Source organism: Trachypithecus francoisi, unplaced genomic scaffold, assembly GCF_009764315.1.
Source record: "Trachypithecus francoisi isolate TF-2019V2 unplaced genomic scaffold, Tfra_2.0 Lachesis_group0, whole genome shotgun sequence".
NCBI classification, from domain to species: domain Eukaryota; kingdom Metazoa; phylum Chordata; class Mammalia; order Primates; family Cercopithecidae; genus Trachypithecus; species Trachypithecus francoisi.
Genome location: NW_022681453.1, coordinates 111,271,416 through 111,293,657, shown reverse-complemented (window position 1 = coordinate 111,293,657; position 22,242 = coordinate 111,271,416). Strand labels below are relative to the sequence as shown.

At 33.6% G+C, this 22,242-nt stretch overlaps 1 protein-coding gene across 2 annotated transcripts in view; it reads left to right on the top strand.

Annotated features, from left to right (window-relative positions):
* Positions 1-22,242, top strand: part of SI (sucrase-isomaltase) — a 112,437-nt gene that overhangs the window by 15,853 nt on the left and 74,342 nt on the right. For both annotated transcript variants that reach the window (XM_033211613.1, XM_033211614.1), the window contains exons 9-16: positions 500-612; positions 4,209-4,334; positions 5,270-5,401; positions 5,492-5,611; positions 11,897-12,010; positions 17,356-17,440; positions 17,984-18,101; positions 20,185-20,356. In XM_033211613.1, coding sequence (XP_033067504.1) covers positions 500-612; positions 4,209-4,334; positions 5,270-5,401; positions 5,492-5,611; positions 11,897-12,010; positions 17,356-17,440; positions 17,984-18,101; positions 20,185-20,356 — 980 coding nt within the window. The remainder of the gene's footprint in view (positions 1-499; positions 613-4,208; positions 4,335-5,269; positions 5,402-5,491; positions 5,612-11,896; positions 12,011-17,355; positions 17,441-17,983; positions 18,102-20,184; positions 20,357-22,242) is intronic.

Sequence of the window (22,242 nt, the reverse complement as noted above, 5' to 3'; positions counted from 1 at the left end):
AAATTGAAGAAATTAATCACATTTCAGCAAGATCAGTTTATTACATGGTTATCCAGTCAGTTACTGTGTCTTATATTTAGAAAAGTTAAATTAAAACTTTTGACACTTTGTCCTTTAGAAGTTAATATGTGATAATATGACCTTTCAGAGAATCTTCAATTTAAATGACTAATTAAAAATGCAGTTTTAGAGAAACATCTTTTGGTGGTCAGAGAAATAATCCTTTGCAACTAACCCTTTGCAACGCAATATCCAGGGGGAGCTTTTGCCACCATCTGTGAAAGAAAATAGCTGGGACATTTTATTATAAGCCTTAGACATGTTGGCGTTTTACTTTTTCCCTATGTTATTCCTGCATTCAATATTTCATTATTTCTTAATTATTTCAAAATATTGTAAAATAATGTAGTTAATACAAATTAATTTAAATGGAATTTGCAATTAATTACTATAAGCCCTTTCACGATTTACATATAAGTTTCCCAATTTTATTTTGTAGAGATTTTTATCCAGCCTACTCCAATAGTAACATATAGAATTACTGGTGGCATTCTGGATTTTTACATCTTTCTAGGAGATACACCGGAACAAGTAGTTCAACAGTATCAACAGGTGTGTTTCAGGTCTATTTTATAAAATTTTTTCTGCATACTTTTATTTCATCTAACATGACCACATATTTAGATGACTTTATTTTACACATTAGGGGCCTCTTAGCTAAATGTTTTTGAAAATCTTAACATATTTAAGATGCAGCTGGGTGGTTTTTGTTTTTCACCTATACAATGAACTCTATATATACTCAAGCTTCTATGTTTCTGAATTGAAAATTTCTTACTTCTAGGCAGCTGAGTTCAAGAACTGGATTTCATTGAGATGTTGAATATTAAATATTTACTTATTCATGACTTTATATGATGGAGTAAAGCAAAAGGAACCATCTTATTTAACACCGAGAATAGGCAATAAATGTATAGGTCATATATTCTTTTGGTCAAAATCCTAGAGGTAACTGAGTTGGGGGAAGACCGATGAATCTAACTAGAAATTCATAGTAGGTAAACTCCAGGAAAATTGACTCCTATCCTGGGGCCTTCAGAGGGTTGAGTTTGAAACCTAGTCTAAAACTTTACATCTCAAGTCACTATCTAGGCAACTCTTATTTATATATTAAGTAACATCTTGTATACCGGAGCTCAATATGGGCTTTAGAGAGCTGGGGAATCCAGGACCTACACTGAAGATGATTCTAAAACTTTCACGTAATTTCTCTCTTCTAACTGTTGATATATATGATTCCTGGTGTTATAATGGAAAATAAAATTATTTTCATTGGTATAAGATTATGCCTATTTTAAAAATCTTATTTTCTTGATATATCTTTTGACATAAATTTCCCATTTGCAAAAATGATCTCAAAGGATGATTACTATTAAAAACTTTTAAAATTAAGATCCAAAAATCTGAAATGAGAGTAGCTAGGGTTTTTTGCTGTTTAATCATTTACAATGTGTAATCATTCCCAAATTTATGTTTATAAATGTAAAATTTAGAAAAGAAACACACAACATTTACAGTCTCTCTAATATAAAATCATAATTATAGTTCTGGGCTGGTCTACATATAGACTTTGTGTGTGGTTATCACATGAACAAGAGGGAGAAACACTACTCTGACATTTCAACTGTCAAACATCAGCTGGCATAGTTATCTCCCACATGTTGAGTAAAGTCGGCAGAATGTCAAACTATTTCAAAAAAAGTATTGTTACATATATGTTGATTCTTCACATATATATGAGAAGAAATTTATGTCAGCATGTATGTTGATTCTTCACACATATATAAGAAGAAATTTCAATCACATGTCTAAATCTTTAATTTTATGGAACATATGGTGTTTAGGAGTATGGTATAAAAAATACTAATTCTTGAAAGCTTTATTTGATATCAGGTTTATCTGATATCAAGTTTGAAATAGGTTTAGTATTTCATTTGAATAGAAAACAATAACACAACATGAGTAATTAATTTCTTGATTGTTATCTAGAAACCATGGATCCTATACATATATAAAAATATATATATATGCCTAAACCAAAGAAAAATTTGTATGTCAAGTATGATTGTGCATCACATATAACCTAATACTCATTTTTTAGTGGAAAAAAATAACACCAGTTACATCCAAATTTCCATGTGCAAAATTATATCCTCCGTTGTAACGTGACACTGATATTCTCTTGCACTGAGCTTGCTTGGGCCACTATAGAAATAGGAAGAGATGGCAATCCATTTGTCCCCAGGAGGAAGAAATGAAGCTGTGGTGCTGCATGTGAATAAGAAAGAGTCTACGCAATAACTGGGTGGGAGGACTGCAGAACATATATTTTATTAACATTTTTGCAAACCAGGAGATAGATAAGTGCCAAAATGTAGGGAAACAGAAATTCTGTACTTTCAAACATCTTTTCTGTTTTTCTTTTTTTTTTTTTTTTTTTTTTTTTTCACACGCAGACACATATGCATTGGCTGGCTGCTTCCTGTTCAGTTGGGAAGCCCCCACCCTTTCAGGAAGCCTTTGCCTCCCCCCACCGGCTGAGTCCGGGGCCTCCTGGGCCCTTCACTGTCTCCTGGGCTTCCATCTGCCACAGCCCGGGCCACCTTTGTGGTCAGTGTTCAGTCCCAGGTCCCTCAGACTGGGAGCAAGGACGTTAGGCTCAGCCATGCACCCAGCACAGAGTCCAGTGTTCGGCTGGGCCGGGGAGCATTGGATGAGCAGTGGCGGTGACTGGGGGCCTTCTCGCCCCTGCTCCGTGTGTGGGGCGGGGCAGTGAGGGAATGGACTGCTGCATCTTGGACTTTGTCCTTGGCCCTGGGAGCCATCTTGAGATGGTAAAGAGGGACAGGCCAGGCACGGGTCTTAGAGAGGTCCCTTGGGTCACCCCCATGTGGCGGAGGCGCCTGGGGAAAAGCCAGGTGGGGGGCGGGAGGGTCAAGGAGGAGGTCTGGGAGGCAGCATCCCAACCCAGGGATGGTGAGTTTGAGCCAAAGATGCATGAAAATGGGAGTGGATGTCTGGGGACTCACTCCGTCAATATTTCAGGGAAGATTGACAGGATACCTGTGAGATGGTTTTGTACCTGGCCTGGCCCGTGGAGGGCCTGGAAATGGTCAGCATGGACGGGGGCCAGAGGGGAGCCTGGGTCACTCAACACTGTGCCCCTGCTGTGGCTTGGAGCCACGGGTCCTGCATGGAACGCTCAGAGCAGGCAGGATCTGCCCTGACCACAGCCCACGGGGAAAGCAGCCACTGCCTGCAGAAAGGGTGGGACTGGGACAGGAGGCTTCGGGTGAGTGGGGCGTACGGAGAGTCAGGAAGGCTTCCAGGGGTGTCAGGATCATCCCCACCTCCTGCAGCTGAGACCACAGCAGTGTCACAGGCTTCAGGGCTCATGGGGTGAGCCAGCATTGGCTGGACATGTGGAATGACCTGGAGACAGGAACGGCCTCTGGGAAGACGGGCTCCGAGTCCCGCTTTTGCTGAGCATGGCCTGTCCCCTTCAGGACCGGTTTGATGCAGCCGGGTACTACCAGCTGGCACTGGCAGCCGCCGCGAACATGCATTTAATCACCGTACCGGGGGGTTATTCCTTTGTTTTGCTGCAAATATATCCAACTGCTTCTCGGCTTAGCGGCTGAAGATTGACGCTGTCCCATCGCCTCGGAAGCTTCCTGGACCATCACAGACGCTTTGGATAACTCTTACAGTGGAGGGTATACGCCCAGATGGCCTGAAGTGTCTGTTTTTCTTATATGGTGACTTGTAATAGAAAGTAGGATTGTGGTGGAAAATTTTCCCTTTTATCTTATCATTTATTTGTTGTTTTTCTTGTATTCTCTTATTTAACTTTCTACAATAGATGAAACATATCTCGGCAAATGCTCCTTTTTGGTATCCTGCACTTTCTAATTTTTAAACACAAACTAAAACACGAAGTACAAGACTTAAACTTGTTAAAAATTTCATAACACATTCAAATAGAATAGGAAATTGTTTAGAATCCAGGTAACACTAATTGTTTGTTTAAATTATATAAACTTAAATGAATATTAGAGATATCAGAATAAAAGGCACATTAACTTTGGTTATTAATGTTAACTATATTTTTTTCTACTCAAACTTATTATATTCTCATTTACTTTAAGCTTGTTGGACTACCAGCAATGCCAGCATATTGGAGTCTTGGATTCCAACTAAGTCGCTGGAATTATAAATCACTAGATGTAGTGAAAGAAGTGGTAAGGAGAAACCGAGAAGCTGGCATACCATTTGTAAGTAGAAGGAAGGGTTCGTGGGAATATATAACTTGAGTTAAATATTGTCACATAATAATAGCTATAGGAAATTGTCACGAATATCTACTATATGCATTATATAATATAATTACAAGGCTATCTTTTAATTGTAAAGTATATTTTGTCTCATATGTAATGACCTTGCCTCCTGAAAGTACAAATATATGCTTTTGAAGAACCGATTGTTAGTTATACTAGAACAGAATACATATTCCACTGTGAACAAAATCATTTTTAGTTTTAAAAGTAGACCTTAGGCCGGGTGCGGTGGCTCAAGCTTGTAATCCCAGCACTTTGGGAGGCCGAGACGGGCGGATCACGAGGTCAGGAGATCGAGACCATCCTGGCTAACACGGTGAAACCCCGTCTCTACTAAAAAATGCAAAAAACTAGCCGGGCGAGGTGGCGGACGCCTGTAGTCCCAGCTACTCCGGAGGCTGAGGCAGGAGAATGGCGTAAACCCGGGAGGCGGAGCTTGCAGTGAGCTGAGTTCCAGCCACTGCACTCCAGCCTGGGCGACAGAGCAAGACTCCGCCTCAAAAAAAAAAAAAAAAAAAAAAAAAAAAAAAAAAAAAAGTAGACCTTAATTTTCGAGTCTATGTATTTTCAAAAAATGCTGAAATGTATAAGTTTTTGATTTTTGTGCATTGAAATCTACATATATAAAAACAATGCATATCTAGTCATTATCACTGAAAAATATGAATAATCACTTAATGCTTTTGTACTTAATAATTAGAAAAACCAGTTTTACGAACAATACAATTGCTTCTTTAGTGAAATGAAAAGGATGGACGTTCATTTATTTTTTAAAGATTATGTTTATAATACACATTCATTGGAGTTAAAGATTGACCTGAGTGAGAGCTCTTTCAGTACTATGTATTGAAATACAATCTTCTAACTTTCAGGATACACAGGTCACTGATATTGACTACATGGAAGACAAGAAAGACTTTACTTATGATCAAGTTGCATTTAACGGACTCCCTCAATTTGTGCAAGATTTACATAACCATGGGCAAAAATATGTCATCATCTTGGTAATAATCAATTATACATTAATACATTTTTAGTGTCTACACATGTGTAAGTTAATAGATTTTTGCATAGTTTCTTCTTTCTATTATTAGGATCCTGCAATTTCCATAGGTCGACGTGCCAATGGAACAACATATGCATCCTATGAGAGGGGAAACGCACAACATGTGTGGATAAATGAGTCAGATGGAAGTACACCAATTATTGGAGAGGTAAAATATATTTATTAAAATTGTGTCGCTCAAATTTTCTTCTCTGAAACGATGAAGTTTCTGTGGATGTGCGTGTGTGTGTGTGTGTGTGCACGCGTGTGTGTGTATGTCTGCTTTCAGGTCTCAATTTTATATTTTAACTGTGGAGAAAAACATTAGACAAAGAAAATAATCCAAGAATTTATAAAACAGTTCTTATAAGAAGTCATGCAAAATGTAAAGATATACCAGATAAATTTCTCCATGGTTTGATCTTAGTAGATTGTATGTGTTTAGGAATTTATGCATTTCTTCTAGGTTTTCCAATTTATTGGCATATAGCTTCTCATAGTAGCCTCTAAAAATTACTTGCATTTCTGTGTTATCTGTTGTAATGTGTCCTTTTCAATCACTGATTTTATTTATTTGGGCCTTGCTTTTTTTCTTAGTCTAGCTAAAGGTTATTTGATTTTGTTTATATTTTCAAAAAAAACCAACTTTTTATTTTGTTCCTCTTTTGTACTTCTTTTTTTTTTTTTTTTTCAATTTCATGTATTTCTTCTCCGATCATTATTTTTTCTTTTCTTCTACTAATTTTGGGTTAGGTTTGCTCTTGATTTGCTAGTTCTTTAACGTCGACGTATGATTAGGTTGTTTATTTAAAGTTTTTCAACTTTTTTAATGTAGGTACTTACTGCTATAATTTTTCCCCTTAGTATTGCTTTCATTTTATCCCATAAATTTCAGTACATTGTGTTTCCATTATCAGCTGTTTTAAAATATTTGTAAATTTTTTTCCTAAATTTATTCATTGACCCAATGGTTATTCAGGAGCATATTGTTTAATTTTCATGTTTTTATGTAGCTTCCAAAGTTATTCTTGTTATTTATTTCTAATTTTATTCCATTGTGGTGGAAGAAAATACTTGATATGATTTCGGTTTAAAAAAATTTAGAATAATTCCTGTGCTTAAGAGAAGAATGTCTGTAGCCATTGGATACAATATTCTATAAAAATCTATCAGGTCCATTTAATTTATAATAAAGATTAAAGACAGTGTTTCTTTGTTGGTTTTCTGTCTGTCTGAATGATCTGTACAATGCTGAACACGGGGTGTCAAAGTCTGCAGCCCTATTTCATTGAGTTCTATTTATCTATTTGGTTATTTGTTTTATACATCTGGGTGCTCCAGTGTTTGATGCATATATATACACACATATATATGTAATGCATACATATATATGTGTGCTATATGTGTGATATATATATATACATTCATTGCTGAATTGATCCTGTTATTATATAATTATGCTCTTTTTCTCTTAACATTTTTTGTCTGAAAATCTATTTTGTCTGATATCAGCATAGCTATTCAAGCTCTTTTATGGTTTCATTTGCATGGAATATCTCTTTTCATTTCTTTATTTTCAGTCTGTGCATCTTTATAGGTGAAGTGTGTTTATTGTGAGCAATAGATCATTAGATCTTGTTTCTAATCCATTCAGCTGCTCTATATCTTTTTATTGGAGATTTAGTTCATTGACATTCATTTTTATCATTGATAAGTAAAGGCTTATTCCTGCTATTTTTACATGTTTTCTGATTGTTTTATGATTGTCTCTATCTTCTTTCCTTTCTTCTGTCTTCCTTTTAGTGAAAGTGATTTTATTAGGTGGTGTGTTTTAATTTCTTACTTTCTATTTTCTGTGTATATGTTGTAGTTATTTTGATCTGAAGTTACCAGGATGCTTGCAAATAATATCTTACAACTCACTATTTTAAGCTGATGACACCTTAACACTGATTGCATAAACAAACTGACATACAAGCAGAGAGAAAACCAATAAAATCTTTACACTTTAACTTCCTCCTCCTGCTTTTTAAACTTTTAGTTTCCATTTATATTTTATTATACTGTCTGTCTTGAAAGATTGTAGTTATTTTTAATAAATATGACTTTTAATCTTTTTATTCAAAATACAAGTAATTTACATGCCACAAATGTATTGTTTTAATATTCTGTGTTTTCTGTGTACTTACTATTCACAGTCAGTTTTGTACCATAATTTCTTTTTGGTCCTTAACATCCTCTTTTTTTTTTTTTTTTTTTTCCCATTCTCCTGGCTCAGCCTCCAGAGTAGCTGGGACTACAGGTGCCTGCCACCACGCCGGCTAATTTTTTTTTTTTTTTTTTTTTTTTTTGTATTTTTAGTAGAGACGGGGTTTCATTGTGTTAGCCAGGATGGTCTGGATCTCCTGATCTCGTGATCCGCCCGCCTTGGCCTCCCAAAATGCTGAGATTACAGGCGTGAGCCACCGCGCCCAGCCTTAACGTTCTTTTCTTTCAGACTAAAAGAATTCTCTTTAGCATATCTTATAGGGTTTGTCTTGTGTTGATGAAATCCCTCAGCTTTTGCTTGAGAAAGGCTATATTTCTTTTCCATGTTTGAAGGATATTTTCACTGGATATTTTAAAAATATATATACTCTGCTAAAAGTATATATATTTTTTTCCTACAGCATTTTAAATATGTCATGCAACTCTCTCTCCTGGCCTGTAAAGTTACACTGAAAAGTCTGCTGCCAGATATATTGGAGCTCCTTTGTAGGTTATTTGTCTCCTTTATCCTGCTGCTTTTTGCATTCTTTCTTTATCTTTGACTTTTGGGAATTTAATTAAATGTCTCGAGGTAGTCTCTTTTGGGTTAAATCTTCTTGGTGTTCTGTATCTTTCTTGTATTCCAATATTGATATCTTTCTCTAAGTTTGGGATGTTTCCTATCATTTTCTCTTTTAATATACTTTCTACCTCTCTCTCTCTACTTCCTCTTTAAGGCCAATTACTCAGATTTGCACTTTTGATACTATTTTCTACATCTTGTAGCATTGTTTCATTATTCTTTATTCTTTTGTTCTTTTGTCTCCTCTGTGTATTTTCAAATAGCTTGTCTTCGAGCTCACTAATTCTTTCTTCTGCTTGATCAATTCTACTACTAAAAGACTGATGCATTCTTCAGTAGATCCATTGCAATTTTCAGCTCGAGTTTCTGCTTGATTCTTTTAAATTATTTTAATCTTTTCATTAATTTATCTGATAGAACCCTGAACTCCTCCATGTTATCCTGGATTTCACTGAATTTCCCCAAAACAGCATTTAAAATTTTCTGTCTGAAAGCTGACATATCTCTGTCCCTCCAGGATTGGTCTCTGGTACCTTATTTAGTTCATTTTGTGAGTTCATGTTTTCCTGGATGGTCTTGATGCTTGTGGATGTTTGTCATTGTCTGGGCATTGAAGAGTTAGGTATTTATTGTAGTCTTCACAGTGTAGGCTTGTTTTTGCCCATCCTTATTGACAGGCTTGTATTCTAAGGGACTTGGGTTTTGTGATCTAAGTCTTTGTTAACTGCAGCTGTATCTGCTTTAGGAGGCACCTAAAGCCCAATAATGCCATGACTCTTGCAGACTCATAGTCTATGGCTAGGGCTGTTCTAAATGCTCCATCTATGGGTGTCAGCTGATTTCTGTCCCTTCGTACTTTCCGCTGTGGCAGGCCAACACTGAGTTCCAATGCAAAACACCACGATCGCTTTGCTGTCCCTTCCCAATGTGCACAGATTCTCTCTCCATGCACCATGGACACTGTTGGGGAATGTGAGAGGGGTGGTGCGTGCATTCCAAGACTCTCTTTCCTACCCTCTTCAATGAGTCTTCCCTTGATATGATGCTAAAATCAGGTACTGTGATCACTCATCTGAATTTGGTTCTTAAGAAGGTGCTTTGTTGTATGTGGGAGTAGTTGTTCAATTTGGTGCTTCTGCAGGGGAACGGTCATTGGAGGCTTCTTTTCAGCCATCTTGCTCTGTCTCTCTACCTTAAGCTTCGTTCTTATCACATTCATCCAACTTAAAGTTTCTGGTGTAAATCTTTTAAATAATTATGAACTCCTTCTGCAAAAAAAGAAAACTCACGCAGTTTCTTACCCTTAATTGATATTTCACATAATACATGTTAACACCAGCTTTGTTCCTTATGGACAGATCAGACAGCCAATTTGAAAAATTTGGACACAAAACAATATAATTTAGCTCAATTTATCTGAAATTAAATTCTGCTTGCCTAATGTTATTATTGTAAGTAATAAGTAAAATAATATAAAATAATTTCAAGAAGCATAAATCAGAAAAAGACAGCATAATACACACAGTGTGTAACAGCATGGACTCAGATGTAAGAGTGTTTGAGTTTAAATTGCTGCTGTACCTGTTATTAGTGGTTTGACTTTGAACAACTTACTTAACTTCTCTGCATTACTTCTGTAATCTGCAAAATGACTTTAATTATAGTACCTACCTCATCTGTAAGTGGTGATAAAAATAGTACTTGCTTTCAAAAATTCTTTTTTTTTTTTTTATTATACTTTAAGTTCTAGGGTACATGTGCATGACGTTTATATCATGTATAACTCCCCAATGCAATCCCTCCCTCCTCCCCCCTCCCCATGATAGGCCCCAGTGTGTGATGTTCCCCTTCCCGAGTCCAAGTGATCTCATTGTTCAGTTCCCACCTATGAGTGAGAACATGCGGTGTTTGGTTTTCTCTTCTTGTGATAGTTTGCTAAGAATGGTGGATTCCAGCTGCATCCATGTCCCTACAAAGGACGCAAACTCATCCTTTTTGATGGCTGCATAGTATTCCATGGTGTATATGTGCCACATTTTCTTAATCCAGTCTGTCACAGATGGACATTTGGGTTGATTCCAAGTCTTTGCTATTGTGAATAGTGCCGCAATAAACATACGTGTGCATGTGTCTTTGTAGTAGAGTAATTTATAATCCTTTGGGTATATACCCAGTAGTGGGATGGCTGGGTCATATGGTACATCTAGTTCTAGATCCTTGAGGAATCGCCATACTGTTTTCCATAATGGTTGAATTAGTTTACAATCCCACCAACAGTGTAAAAGTGTTCCTATTTCTCCACATCCTCTCCAACACCTGTTGTTTCCTGACTTCTTAATGATTGCCATTCTAACTGGTGTGAGATGGTATCTCATTGTGGTTTTGATTTGCATTTCTCTGATGGCGAGTGATGATGAGCATTTTTTCATGTGTCTGTTGGCTGTATGGATGTCTTCTTTTGAGAAATGTCTGTTCATATCCTTTGCCCACTTTTTGATGGGGTTGTTTGTTTTTTTCTTGTATATTTGTTTGAGTTCTTTGTAGATTCTGGATATTAGCCCTTTGTCAGATGAGTAGGTTGCAAAAATTTTCTCCCATTCTGTAGGTTGCCTGTTCACTCTGATGGTAGTTTCTTTAGCTGTGCAAAAGCTCTTTAGTTTAATTAGATCCCATGTGTCAATTTTGGCTTTTGCTGCCGTTGCTTTTGGTGTTTTAGACATGAAGTCCTTGCCCATGCCTATGTCCTGAATGGTACTACCTAGATTTTCTTCTAGGGTTTTTATGGTATTAGGTCTAACATTTAAGTCTCTGATCCATCTTGAATTAATTTTCGTATAAGGGGTAAGGAAAGGATCCAGTTTCAGCTTTCTACTTATGGCTAGCCAATTTTCCCAGCACCATTTATTAAATAGGGAATCCTTTCCCCATTTCTTGTTTCTCTCAGGTTTGTCAAAGATCAGATGGCTGTAGATGTGTGGTATTATTTCTGAGGACTCTGTTCTGTTCCATTGGTCTATATCTCTGTTGTGGTACCAGTACCATGCTGTTTTGGTTACTGTAGCCTTGTAGTATAGTTTGAAGTCAGGTAGCGTGACGCCTCCAGCTTTGTCCTTTCAAAAATTCTAATGAAGATTATATGTTAGTAATTATGAGAGTACTTGAAATAGTGCCCAGTATGTATCAAATTCATGTTTATTCATAAAAAATAAAGATAAAGACACTTAAAAAATTTCTTGGAGGCATATGCCTTTGGAAATAAGCTAATGTGCTTTATTTTATGGGATATAAAATATATTATATAGAATATTTATTGTGTATTTATTAAGCTATCCTACCAGGATGCTCAAAAACAAATTTAGAGTCAAAATAGCAGCCTTGTGCCACGTTCTGATAATTTTTTCTTTCTAAACGCTTCATATTTCACTTTCTTTTTACTGCTCTTCTTTAAATACATTTTAAATAGTCATGATATTCTTGTAAATTTAGAAAATGTATGAGTCATATATACCTAAAGAAGTAGAATAACTTTAATTTTTTTACTATTCTCAACTTCTTTACTTCGAAATTCCATTGATTTATTGTTCTCTTTTTTCATGTATATATGTGGATGATCTATTCTTCTAGGTATGGCCAGGATTAACAGTATACCCTGATTTCACTAATCCAAACTGCATTGATTGGTGGGCAAATGAATGCAGTATTTTCCATCAAGAAGTGCAATATGATGGACTTTGGATTGTAAGTAGCTATTTTAAACCAATTATTTTGGTCAATAACCGTATAATTATTTATCTGTAAAAATTACGAAGTCAGCAAAATATATTTTTTTCTGATGTATTCAACATAAAATTTAAAGCTACTATAATGTTTTTTCCTAGAACATATAGGTATACTCATCATGTGCATAAGTAACAAAAAAATGCCAATTAAGGTTTTTCTTTTTTAGCAATACACTTTATAGAATAAATTTTATTTCTGTATCCAAGATTTTGTTCCTTTATGTGTCATAATTTACCTGAAAATTAGTTAATAAGATTTGGTGATAAACCTATTGCTTATCAATTAGCAAAAAATTTATTAAAGTTTTTAACAGTCAAGCAACAGCAGCAATGTGATCTGAATAAGCCCCTGTCCTTTAGAGACTTCTCTTTAGTAAGCTATGGAACAGAACAAATAAAAATTGGCAATAGGTTAAGTATTACTGTATCTCAAAAAAGCAACAAACAGAATGCTAGTTTGCTCATAAACTTATTAAAGAAAAATACAGTCATGTGTGGTGGCTCATGCATGTAATCCCAGCACTTTGGGAGGCTAAGGTGGGCAGATCATTTGAGGTCAGGAGTTCGAGATCAACCTGACTAACATGGTGAAACCCCGTCTTCATTAAAAATACAAAAATTAACCGGGCTTGGGGGCACAAGCCTGTAATCCCAGCTACATTGCAGACTGAGGCAGAAGGATCGCTTGAACCTGGGAGGTGGAGGTTGCAGTGAGCGAGGTGGTGCCACTGCATTCCACCCTGGGCAACAAGAGTGAAACTCTGTCTCAAAAAAGAAAAAAAAAAAAAAAAATACAAGTGTTAAAGAGTTTCTTTAATGAAGCTGTATATCTGTAGTTATTGAAGACCTGCTGCTAGGGATGGAAACTAAATTACAACTGCGTATAATTTTGAAAAAATACATAATGGACACACTAGTGATGGCTATATTTTCTTTGGTATTTTAGATTCACACCATCTCTGTTTTCCTTAGGTGCTCATTATTGATTCAGTCACTATTCTAATTATTCCCTTATTTATTAAATCGATCAATCATTTACTTAGCAAATATTTATTTTGCACCATATATCTATCAGACATGTTGTTGGGACTACGAAGATGGAAAAATTATGTTTTCTGCTGACAACATGGATTTGGGTAAAGGGTTAGCATAATTTTCAGAACTCCTATGATGACAGCAACAAAAAGAAGATGAAAAGCCTTCAGTTATTTAACATAAAATCACTGATATCACACCACTAATAACTAGCAATTGGTAGGAATAAGAAGAAAAATACTGTTATCTTGAGCTTTACTTTAAATTCTAGTTCTTGTATTATTTAACTGATACTGAAAGTTTCTTAAGTCTTTTATTTTTTTCCTAGTCAGGAGCCACTTTGATTACAGCAAAGTTACAAATATAAATAATATTGTAGGAATAGTGAGACAGAGCCTGACTGTGTTATAGAAAGACAGAATATTGCATTTCTTGCATTCGTTGAAAACTGAAATTCCTGATGGACCTCCAAAGTGTGGGAGAGAAGGTTATCTGAGAAAGGCAGAGTATTTCCAACACTGATACAGAAGCATTGTAACTAAGCCTTAAATAAACAAACAAAAAAACACAACATAAAAAGCAGTACAATTTCAAAGATCAATGAAATTCAGCGAACTAATATATATCATGGATAAACAGTGGATATTTTACTTCTAGCTATTACTTAAATACTGCCATATCACACTGCTAAGTGGTTTATCTAATTATTTTACTTTCTTTGGATTATTGTTTCTGATCCAGCTAAAACAAGTTGTTTGTTCAACTGATAAAGTTTTAGATTTATGTCAAGTATAAAAATAGTTTTATAATTTACTAGATTTGTAGTTTAGTTCCATGCTAATATTCGTGAATTTTAAGTTTAAATATTAAAATCACTTTGGGAAATGATGTGAGCTTAATTGTCATTGAAATATAGTTTTTGTGTATAAAATATAATAAATTTGAATTCTCTTTTTTATGAGAGATAATCCCCTAACAGCTGAGAAACAAAAGCCTACTGTACTTAGTATAATTAAGACCAAAGCTATGATTTCAAAACAGAAGTGTTAGTCAATATTTTAAAAATTAAAATACCATTTCCATTTTTTGAATACATATGAACATTTTGATATCATGTTGTTATTTTGGTTCTATTCTTAAAAATCTAATAAGCAAAATTATTCAATGAAAAACTGAATAATTTAATGCATGGTATTTGGAAACATAAATTTTATTAAGAAGATATGTCCAAATAATTTTATATATCCAAATAGCTAGAAGCGTATTTGGTTATATTCTTTCTCCATTTCACGTGATTCTTATAAAAATGAAATTCTTTTACAATTTTTTTTTAAAAACAGGGCTATATTTATCTAGATTTAGTTTAAATGTGCATATAAAATGCCATCAGAACACTATCACAATTTTCAAGCAATTTTAAAGAAGTTTGAGGTACATTCTCGGAAACAAAGTTGACAGTCTTTTTTGTTTTTGTTTTTTTTTGAGACTCAGTCTTGCTCTGTCACCCAGGCTGTAGTGCAGTGGTACTATCTTGGCTCACTACAACCTCCGTCCCCTGGGTTCAAAAGATTCTCCCTGCCTCAGCCTCCCGAGGAGCTGGGATTACAGGCGCACTTCACCACGACTGGCTAATTTTTGTATTTTTAGTAGAGACGAGGTTTTACCATGTTGGTCAAGCTGGTAGGTAACGCCTCAGCCTCAAAAAATAGTTTTTAATAGATTTAAGATGATTTGAATGACACCTACATAACTTTAGATGTGTTTATTACTGTCAGTCCACTGAGGCTTTTGCCTCATGACTACAATGTTCCAAATCTACTAGTTGTAATATTAAAAATCTTAATTTAATGCACTGGTATCTAATATTAAATAACTATAGTTTCACTTAAATCATTTGGATAAGTTAGAGAATTAAAATGCTTTTATAATTTTCAAAATGCCACTTAAAAATATACTACAATAGATAAATTGTTTTAAAATATGTGTACTAAGTGTAATTTAATACAGTCTTGCTATATAGACATACTTTAGACATATTTAAGGAAGGTTACTAAAATATTAAATGGCATGTTTTATGTAAAATATGGTTAAAATTATGAAAAATGTTATTTTTTTGACTCAGTAGGTTAAAAATTTATATAATTGATTCAAAAAACTATTTTCCCTTTTATTGTGAGTTGGCAAAATAATCACATTCTGATTCAATCATGTTAAAATGGTCATAAAATAGAACTTTTAAATATTTTTGTCAATTTTTTTCAGTAAAACCAATTAATTTTTTTTCTAAAAAAATTTGTTCATCCTGAAATTACATAATAATGTTTACTTTCAGTGATGAAAAATTTTGTGAAATTTATGGCAAATGTACACATATGTAACTCAAATAGAAAGGATATTAATATCATAGTTGAGTGTTTTGCCCTTGTAATTCCTCAACTATACTATATACCCAGATGTTAAAATTGTTTAGAAAAGGACTCTCTTAAAATTTAAAATAATGCAGCTCACTATTCCCAAATTATACATTTCAGCAGCAGTTTTTTACAACTTGAATTTTATTGATGGAATCATGAAGAAAAATGTAGTTTACCTACACTTATTTGCTGTATATACCATTATTAATTTCTACTGGACATAGGAAACAAAATTGAATATAACATTCCAGACAATTTCAAAAAAATAACTCAATGTAGCTTTAGGTATTTTTGTACTTCGGAATAACTATATTAATTTCTCTCATTTCTGCTTACTCTGAAAACATTTGGGAAGTGGAAATATATACCGTTTAAATCTGTCATGATAACAAGTCTATTCTTTTTTCCCTTGAGCACCATTAATTTATCATTTCAATTCCATGTATCAAATTTCCTTAGCTTCTTTTTATATCCACAGTCTAGACACTTTTATGAGAATATTTTGAGAATAACAGAGATGAATAATCACATTGAGTGGGCTTCAGTCAGAAGGACTCAATATTTAGGGAAGCTTTTGCAAACCAAATAAGTCTAGTTGTAGTTATAATTTTATGAAAGAAATGTCTAACTATAATACAAATGATTCACCATTACATTTTAAAAATTATTTTATTTAAGTGACATCATCAGTCTCAGATCTTTTCTAATCTGTTGATCATCTGTTGATAAATATTATCTATTTGGGGAGTCTCAGAAAGCAGTATAAAAGATAGGTTTAACGATTGCAAAGTTAATATAGGAGTGTTAAGGTTAAAGGGAGGATTGAAAGCTGAAATAAGAGAGGAAGGATTCAAAAAGGTGAAAAGCAGTGAGTCTTAAAATATGGGCATGACGTAGATGGGGAAAAGGAAATGTAATTAAGAAAATCTACTTTTTCTGAGGGAAGTAAAATTACCACAGAGACAAGGATGTGACTGAATGTGATGCCTTTATATGAAAGGAGACAATTTATTATAGATATGTGAAAAACAAGGCTTATAGAAGTCCTCGACACATTTTGCAGAGAAGAAATACAAAACACATATTTCTTGAGTATATGTTTGGTAATATATGATTTTATAAAATTTATCTTTTTTAGTGCAAAGACTTAACTGGTTTATGGTCACACAGCTAGTAGGTAGTGGGACAAGACTGGGGCCTGTGTTAAAATGGCTAGAAAATCCGTGAACATAATATTCCACCACTATTTCTGCAAGAACTATTTAGGTCTTGGTTCTCAGAGTGTGATCGTGCTGACCTAGGTTTCCCTGAGTGTTTCAGAGATTCTGTGAAGCCGTAACTATTTTAATTAAAATACTAAAGTCTATTTGCCTTTTTAAAACTTTCATTCTTTTATGAGTGTATAAGAGCTGTTGGTAGGCAAATTTTCCTGCTAGCAATGTGCTTAGCACATCATAGAAACTAGATAAAGGTTAAATGAAACAAAATACATTGAATCAATGGATATGCAAAGAATATGTATAATAATGGACTCATAATGAGAAGACTAACAGCTATTTGGAAATGATTTAATACTTATAAGTAATGTCATATATATATATACATATATATATATATAAAATCACAACTAGATACATGAACTACATTTTGATTGTTTAAAATCTCTCTATCCTAAGATACTTATCTGATATAGACATTCTGTTTATTTTTAGGTTGGTAGCTTATATTTATCTTCTAGGAATTAATGAGCATTATGGTTATCTTATATAAAACATTTTCAAAGAACTAGAGAGTTTCTGCTAATAGGATTTATAATTATGTAAAATCTGCAGTTCTTCATTTTGTATCCATTCAGGACATGAATGAAGTTTCCAGCTTTGTTCAAGGTTCAACAAAAGGATGCAATGCCGACAAATTGAATTATCCACCTTTTACTCCTGGTAAAATTTATTTGGTTATCTAATTACTGCTTTAATTGAGAATAATTTTCTGTTTTACTGGTAATTTCTAACATATATTTCTAAATTACAATTTTTGGTATAGTTTTAAAACCATAAAATCAACTTGTTTATTTTTTCTTCAGCCAAATATTTTCTGCCTAAGATTGTATTAAAATAGACTAATCTATTATAAGGCTTTAAAATGGGTCCATAAATATATGATGTACAATATAGTTGGGTGTAGGTATATTTCTATATTGTTAAATAGACTTTAACAATATTGTTACTGAAGTTGGAAAACAGAGTATTTACCAATGTAAATATAAATCTAATAGTTAATCCAAGTTTAGCAAGAGGGAAAGATGAGGACCTAATTGGAACTTAGTTTAGGTTTAACTGAATTGTCCTTTGTCATCATTTTCTACCAAATATGGAATTTCGTAGCACAAATGAAATGGGATATAACATTTATGTTGGAAAATATATATTATAACGTTTATAATGGAAAAATATGAGAAATGTTTCTTATGTATTTTCTCAAAGATATTCTTGACAAACTCATGTATTCCAAAACAATTTGCATGGATGCTGTGCAGAACTGGGGGAAACAGTATGATGTTCATAGCCTCTATGGATACAGCATGGCTATAGCCACAGAGCAGTAAGTGAAATTGCATTCAAAGAATTCTTTCATATTTATTTTTTAAAAAAGTTTTTGATAGTTTATCAGTGTATTAATAGTTGGGAAATAGTAAAGTTATGAAAAAGAAAGACAACATTTTATGCCTGCTGAAACGTTATGGCATTCAAAATATCAGTTCTCTTACTAATATTCATGAATTCGGGACTCATTTATTAAGAATGAAGTGGTAGGCTGGGTGCGGGGGCTCACGCCTGTAACCCCAGCACACTGGGAGGCCGAGGTAGGCAGAGCACCTGAAGTCACAAGTTTGAGAACAGTCTGGCCAACATGGTAAAACCCCATCTCTACTAAAAATATAAATCTACCTGGGAGAGGTGCCGGGCTCCTGTATTCCCAGTTACTTGGGAGACTGAGGCAGAAGAATAGCTTGAACCCAGGAGGCGGAGGTTGCAGCGAGCCGAAATGGTGCCACTGCACTCCAACCTGGGCGACAGAGCTAGACTCAGTCTCCAGAAAAAAAAAAAAAAAAAGAAGAAGAAGAATGACTATTTATAAAATATATATTTATGTATATATTGAACTGAGACCCTTTATTTTAACTCCTATATTAAATATCCTTGTATCCTTCAAAATTTTATCATTTCTGAATATAACTGTGTTTTAAGCTTGAATCTCACAATTGACCTGGGAAAATATTGCCCCAGGAACAGGTCTTTAACTATTTTTCAAAAAGAAGGATTTAATTAAAACATAGTTTTCTAATTAATATCCTTCTAAGTAATGTTCTGTACATTTTTTATAAAATATGATACTAAACAAAAGAAGAAAACACTAATATGTTCATTATCTGCTAATTTTCAAGCATCGTTTATGGTCCTGTGGTATTAGAGTCAACAAACCCTATACTGCTCTCAATATACTTATGATTTTCTCATAATTAAACAGCTGTGATTGAGTGTTTATTCAAATTTATATTTTTCTGGTCCTAAATCATACTGATACCCAAACTCTTAAACACTGTCTTCATGGTGTTAATTTACTTTGTAAACTCAATAGAATATTACATGTAGCAATGTTTAACTTAGTATATCCTAGGAAAGAAAAAATAGGCTATGTTTCAATATAATAAAGATTATAACATGGAAAAGCACTTGAAATACAGTTACTCATTTCCTAATTGCTTCCAATTATGAAAACGTTATAAATAATAGTTGGGTAACATGAGTGATGCTTGTAGTTGTGGACAGTGGTTAACTTCTAGAAACAAACAAACAAAGAAAACCCTCTTAAATACTTTTTATCCCTAACTTGCCTACTAATATTTGAAGATGTAGAAATGAATATATAATTGGAGTCACCACACTACAAAAAGTGCATTGGGTTCAAATTCAGGTATAATATTTTCTATTTATAAGGGAATTCAATTAGTTAAAATCATATATTTCAAAAACAAATGCTGAGTGGATACCAAATGCACCTGTTTATTTAATTTGGTAAAGGATGATTGGACTCATTCAAAATTTAGTGATTTCTAAAAATTCCCTTTCACTATATTTTACCAGAATATATTTAAATAAGTAAATATTAGTAGTGACATACAAAATTGATATGCAATTTTGACATAATTATTATAAATATTATGACATAATGCATTAGTCCATTTTCATGCCGCTGGTCAGGCATACCTGAGACTGGGCAATTTACAAAAGAAGATTTACTGGACTTACAGATCCAGATGGTAGGGGGGCCTCACAATCGTGGCAGAAGACAAGGAGGAGCAAGTAACATCTTAGGTGGATGGCAGCAGTCAAAGAGAGTTTGTGCAGGGAAACTCCCATTTCTTTAAAATCATCAGATCTCATGAGACTCATTAACTATCACAAGAACAGTGCAGGAAAGACCTGCACCCATAATGCAATCATCTCCCATCAGGTTTCTCCCACAACGTGTAGGAATTGTGGAAATTACAATTCAAGATGAGATTTGGGTGGGGACACAGCCAAACTATATCACATGGCTTGGAATTATGAAATTTTATAATTTAAATGCCAACTTTATTTTTTAAAATAATTTTTATTAATTAATTTGGTTTTATTTTTAGAGCTGTACAAAAAGTTTTCCCTAATAAGAGAGGTTTCATTCTTACCCGCTCAACATTTGCTGGATCTGGAAGACATGCTGCACATTGGTTAGGAGACAATACTGCTTCATGGGAACAAATGGAATGGTCTATAACTGGAATGCTGGAGTTCAGTTTGTTTGGAATACCTTTGGTAAGACAGTTTCATACAGAGTTACAAAAGCAACAATTGTATTAATTTTTAATGTAATCTTAATGAATTTTAGTGAAATGATAAAAAGGCATATTACAGAAATAATTCAGCTTTTTATTTTTATTGAGTTTATGAAGAAAATAAGAATACAGATGGCATCTATAATTTTCATACCATTAAAGTGAGAATGTAGTACTAATAAAATTCAGTGAAACCAAGATAATTGAGGAAAACAAATATAAATATAAACACAGTATAGAAAAGCTTATATAAAAGATATAAAGAAAAAAATAAGATGGTGAAGAAAAGTTCAAATATATTGGTTATAAAAATAAATGTCAGAAGTCTGAGTCTATTTAAAATACTAGATTACCAGTTTAGATTTTTAAGAGATAATCTTTTGTTTAGAATAAAAAACATAAGAACAGAAAAAAATGTTTAAAATTTCAAAAGTGGAGAAAATGTGTACTAGAAATTGTGAACATAAAATATCTGAGAAGTCTAACTCTATCAAACAAAAAAAAGTAGTGTCCATTGTTGATATTCAAGACTAAAGAGAGACACTACATAACAAAAGTAACGTAGAAAGTATTATAAAACTGTAGTGATTTGTTTTTGTTCACATGCGCAAATAAAACAAACACCAAAAACCCAATAAATAAAAGTAACACCCCCCACACACAATCTTGTGTTTGAAAATTGAAAAATAGGCTGGACAAGGTGGCTCACTTCTATAATCCAGCACTTTGGGAAGCTGAGGGAGGTGGATTACTTGAGGTCAGGAGTGTGAGACCAGCCTGGCAAATATGGTGAAAACCTGTCTCTACCAAAAATACAAAAAGTTGGGCATGATGGCAGGCACCTGTAGTTCTAGCTACTCAGGAAGCTGAGACAGGAGAACCATTTGAACCTGGGAGGTGGAGGTTGCACAGAGCCAAGATTGAGACTCACATTTTTGAGACCCTATCTGAAAAAAAAAAATGAAAAACATGTTATCAAATTCATGCATGAGCCAAAGATAAACTGAATAGAATTGAAAAAAAAAAACCTTAGAAAATTAACTTTTAACAATTTTACTAATTAAATCTTGGGAAATTTCAGCTGTTAGTATTTAAAGAAAAACCCACTGATTTAAATACTTAGAAAGAAACGCTGAACAGTGAGTGAAGTGCATGAATTTAAAAAGTGGAAAAAGAAAAACAATAAACCTAAAGAAAGATATAAGTAATTAAGCTGAGAGATAAAATTAAGGCAATGTAAGCAAAATCTCTAGAGGAAAAATTTTAAAATACAAAGGTGGTTCTTCAAAACTTTTAATAAAATAGACTAAGTTATAGCATATTTGTTAAAAAGGAAGGAAAAACAAGCAATATTCAAATGTATTTTATTATAAGGTGTCATTTATTATAACAACCAATTAATAAACCATAACCAACAGTCAATATTAAAACTAAATGTAGGACTTTTTGAGAAAATATAAGTGATAGCTAAGTAAATTAAATATATACCGTGTTTAATAATAAGAAAACTCAATATATTAGGAATAGGCATTCTCTATAAAATGTTATCAAGATTTTGTGGAATTCCAATTAAACAATAACAGGGAATTTGGGAAACGTAAAAGGTGACTCTAAACTTCATGTGCAAAACAATACATTTTAAAGAAGTAGAGAAAAAGAATGAGGATTAGTTCTAACCAGATAAAGTTACAGTTATTAACACAATGATACTGGACTGTGGATATGCAAATAGATTAACATGGCAATATAAGACACAGTCCCATGCATATATAATTTGTTAAATGGCAACACTGAAGGAAACTATTTACATGGACTATTAACTCAGTATTTAAGAAACAATATAAAATGTGTCAATTTCTCACACCG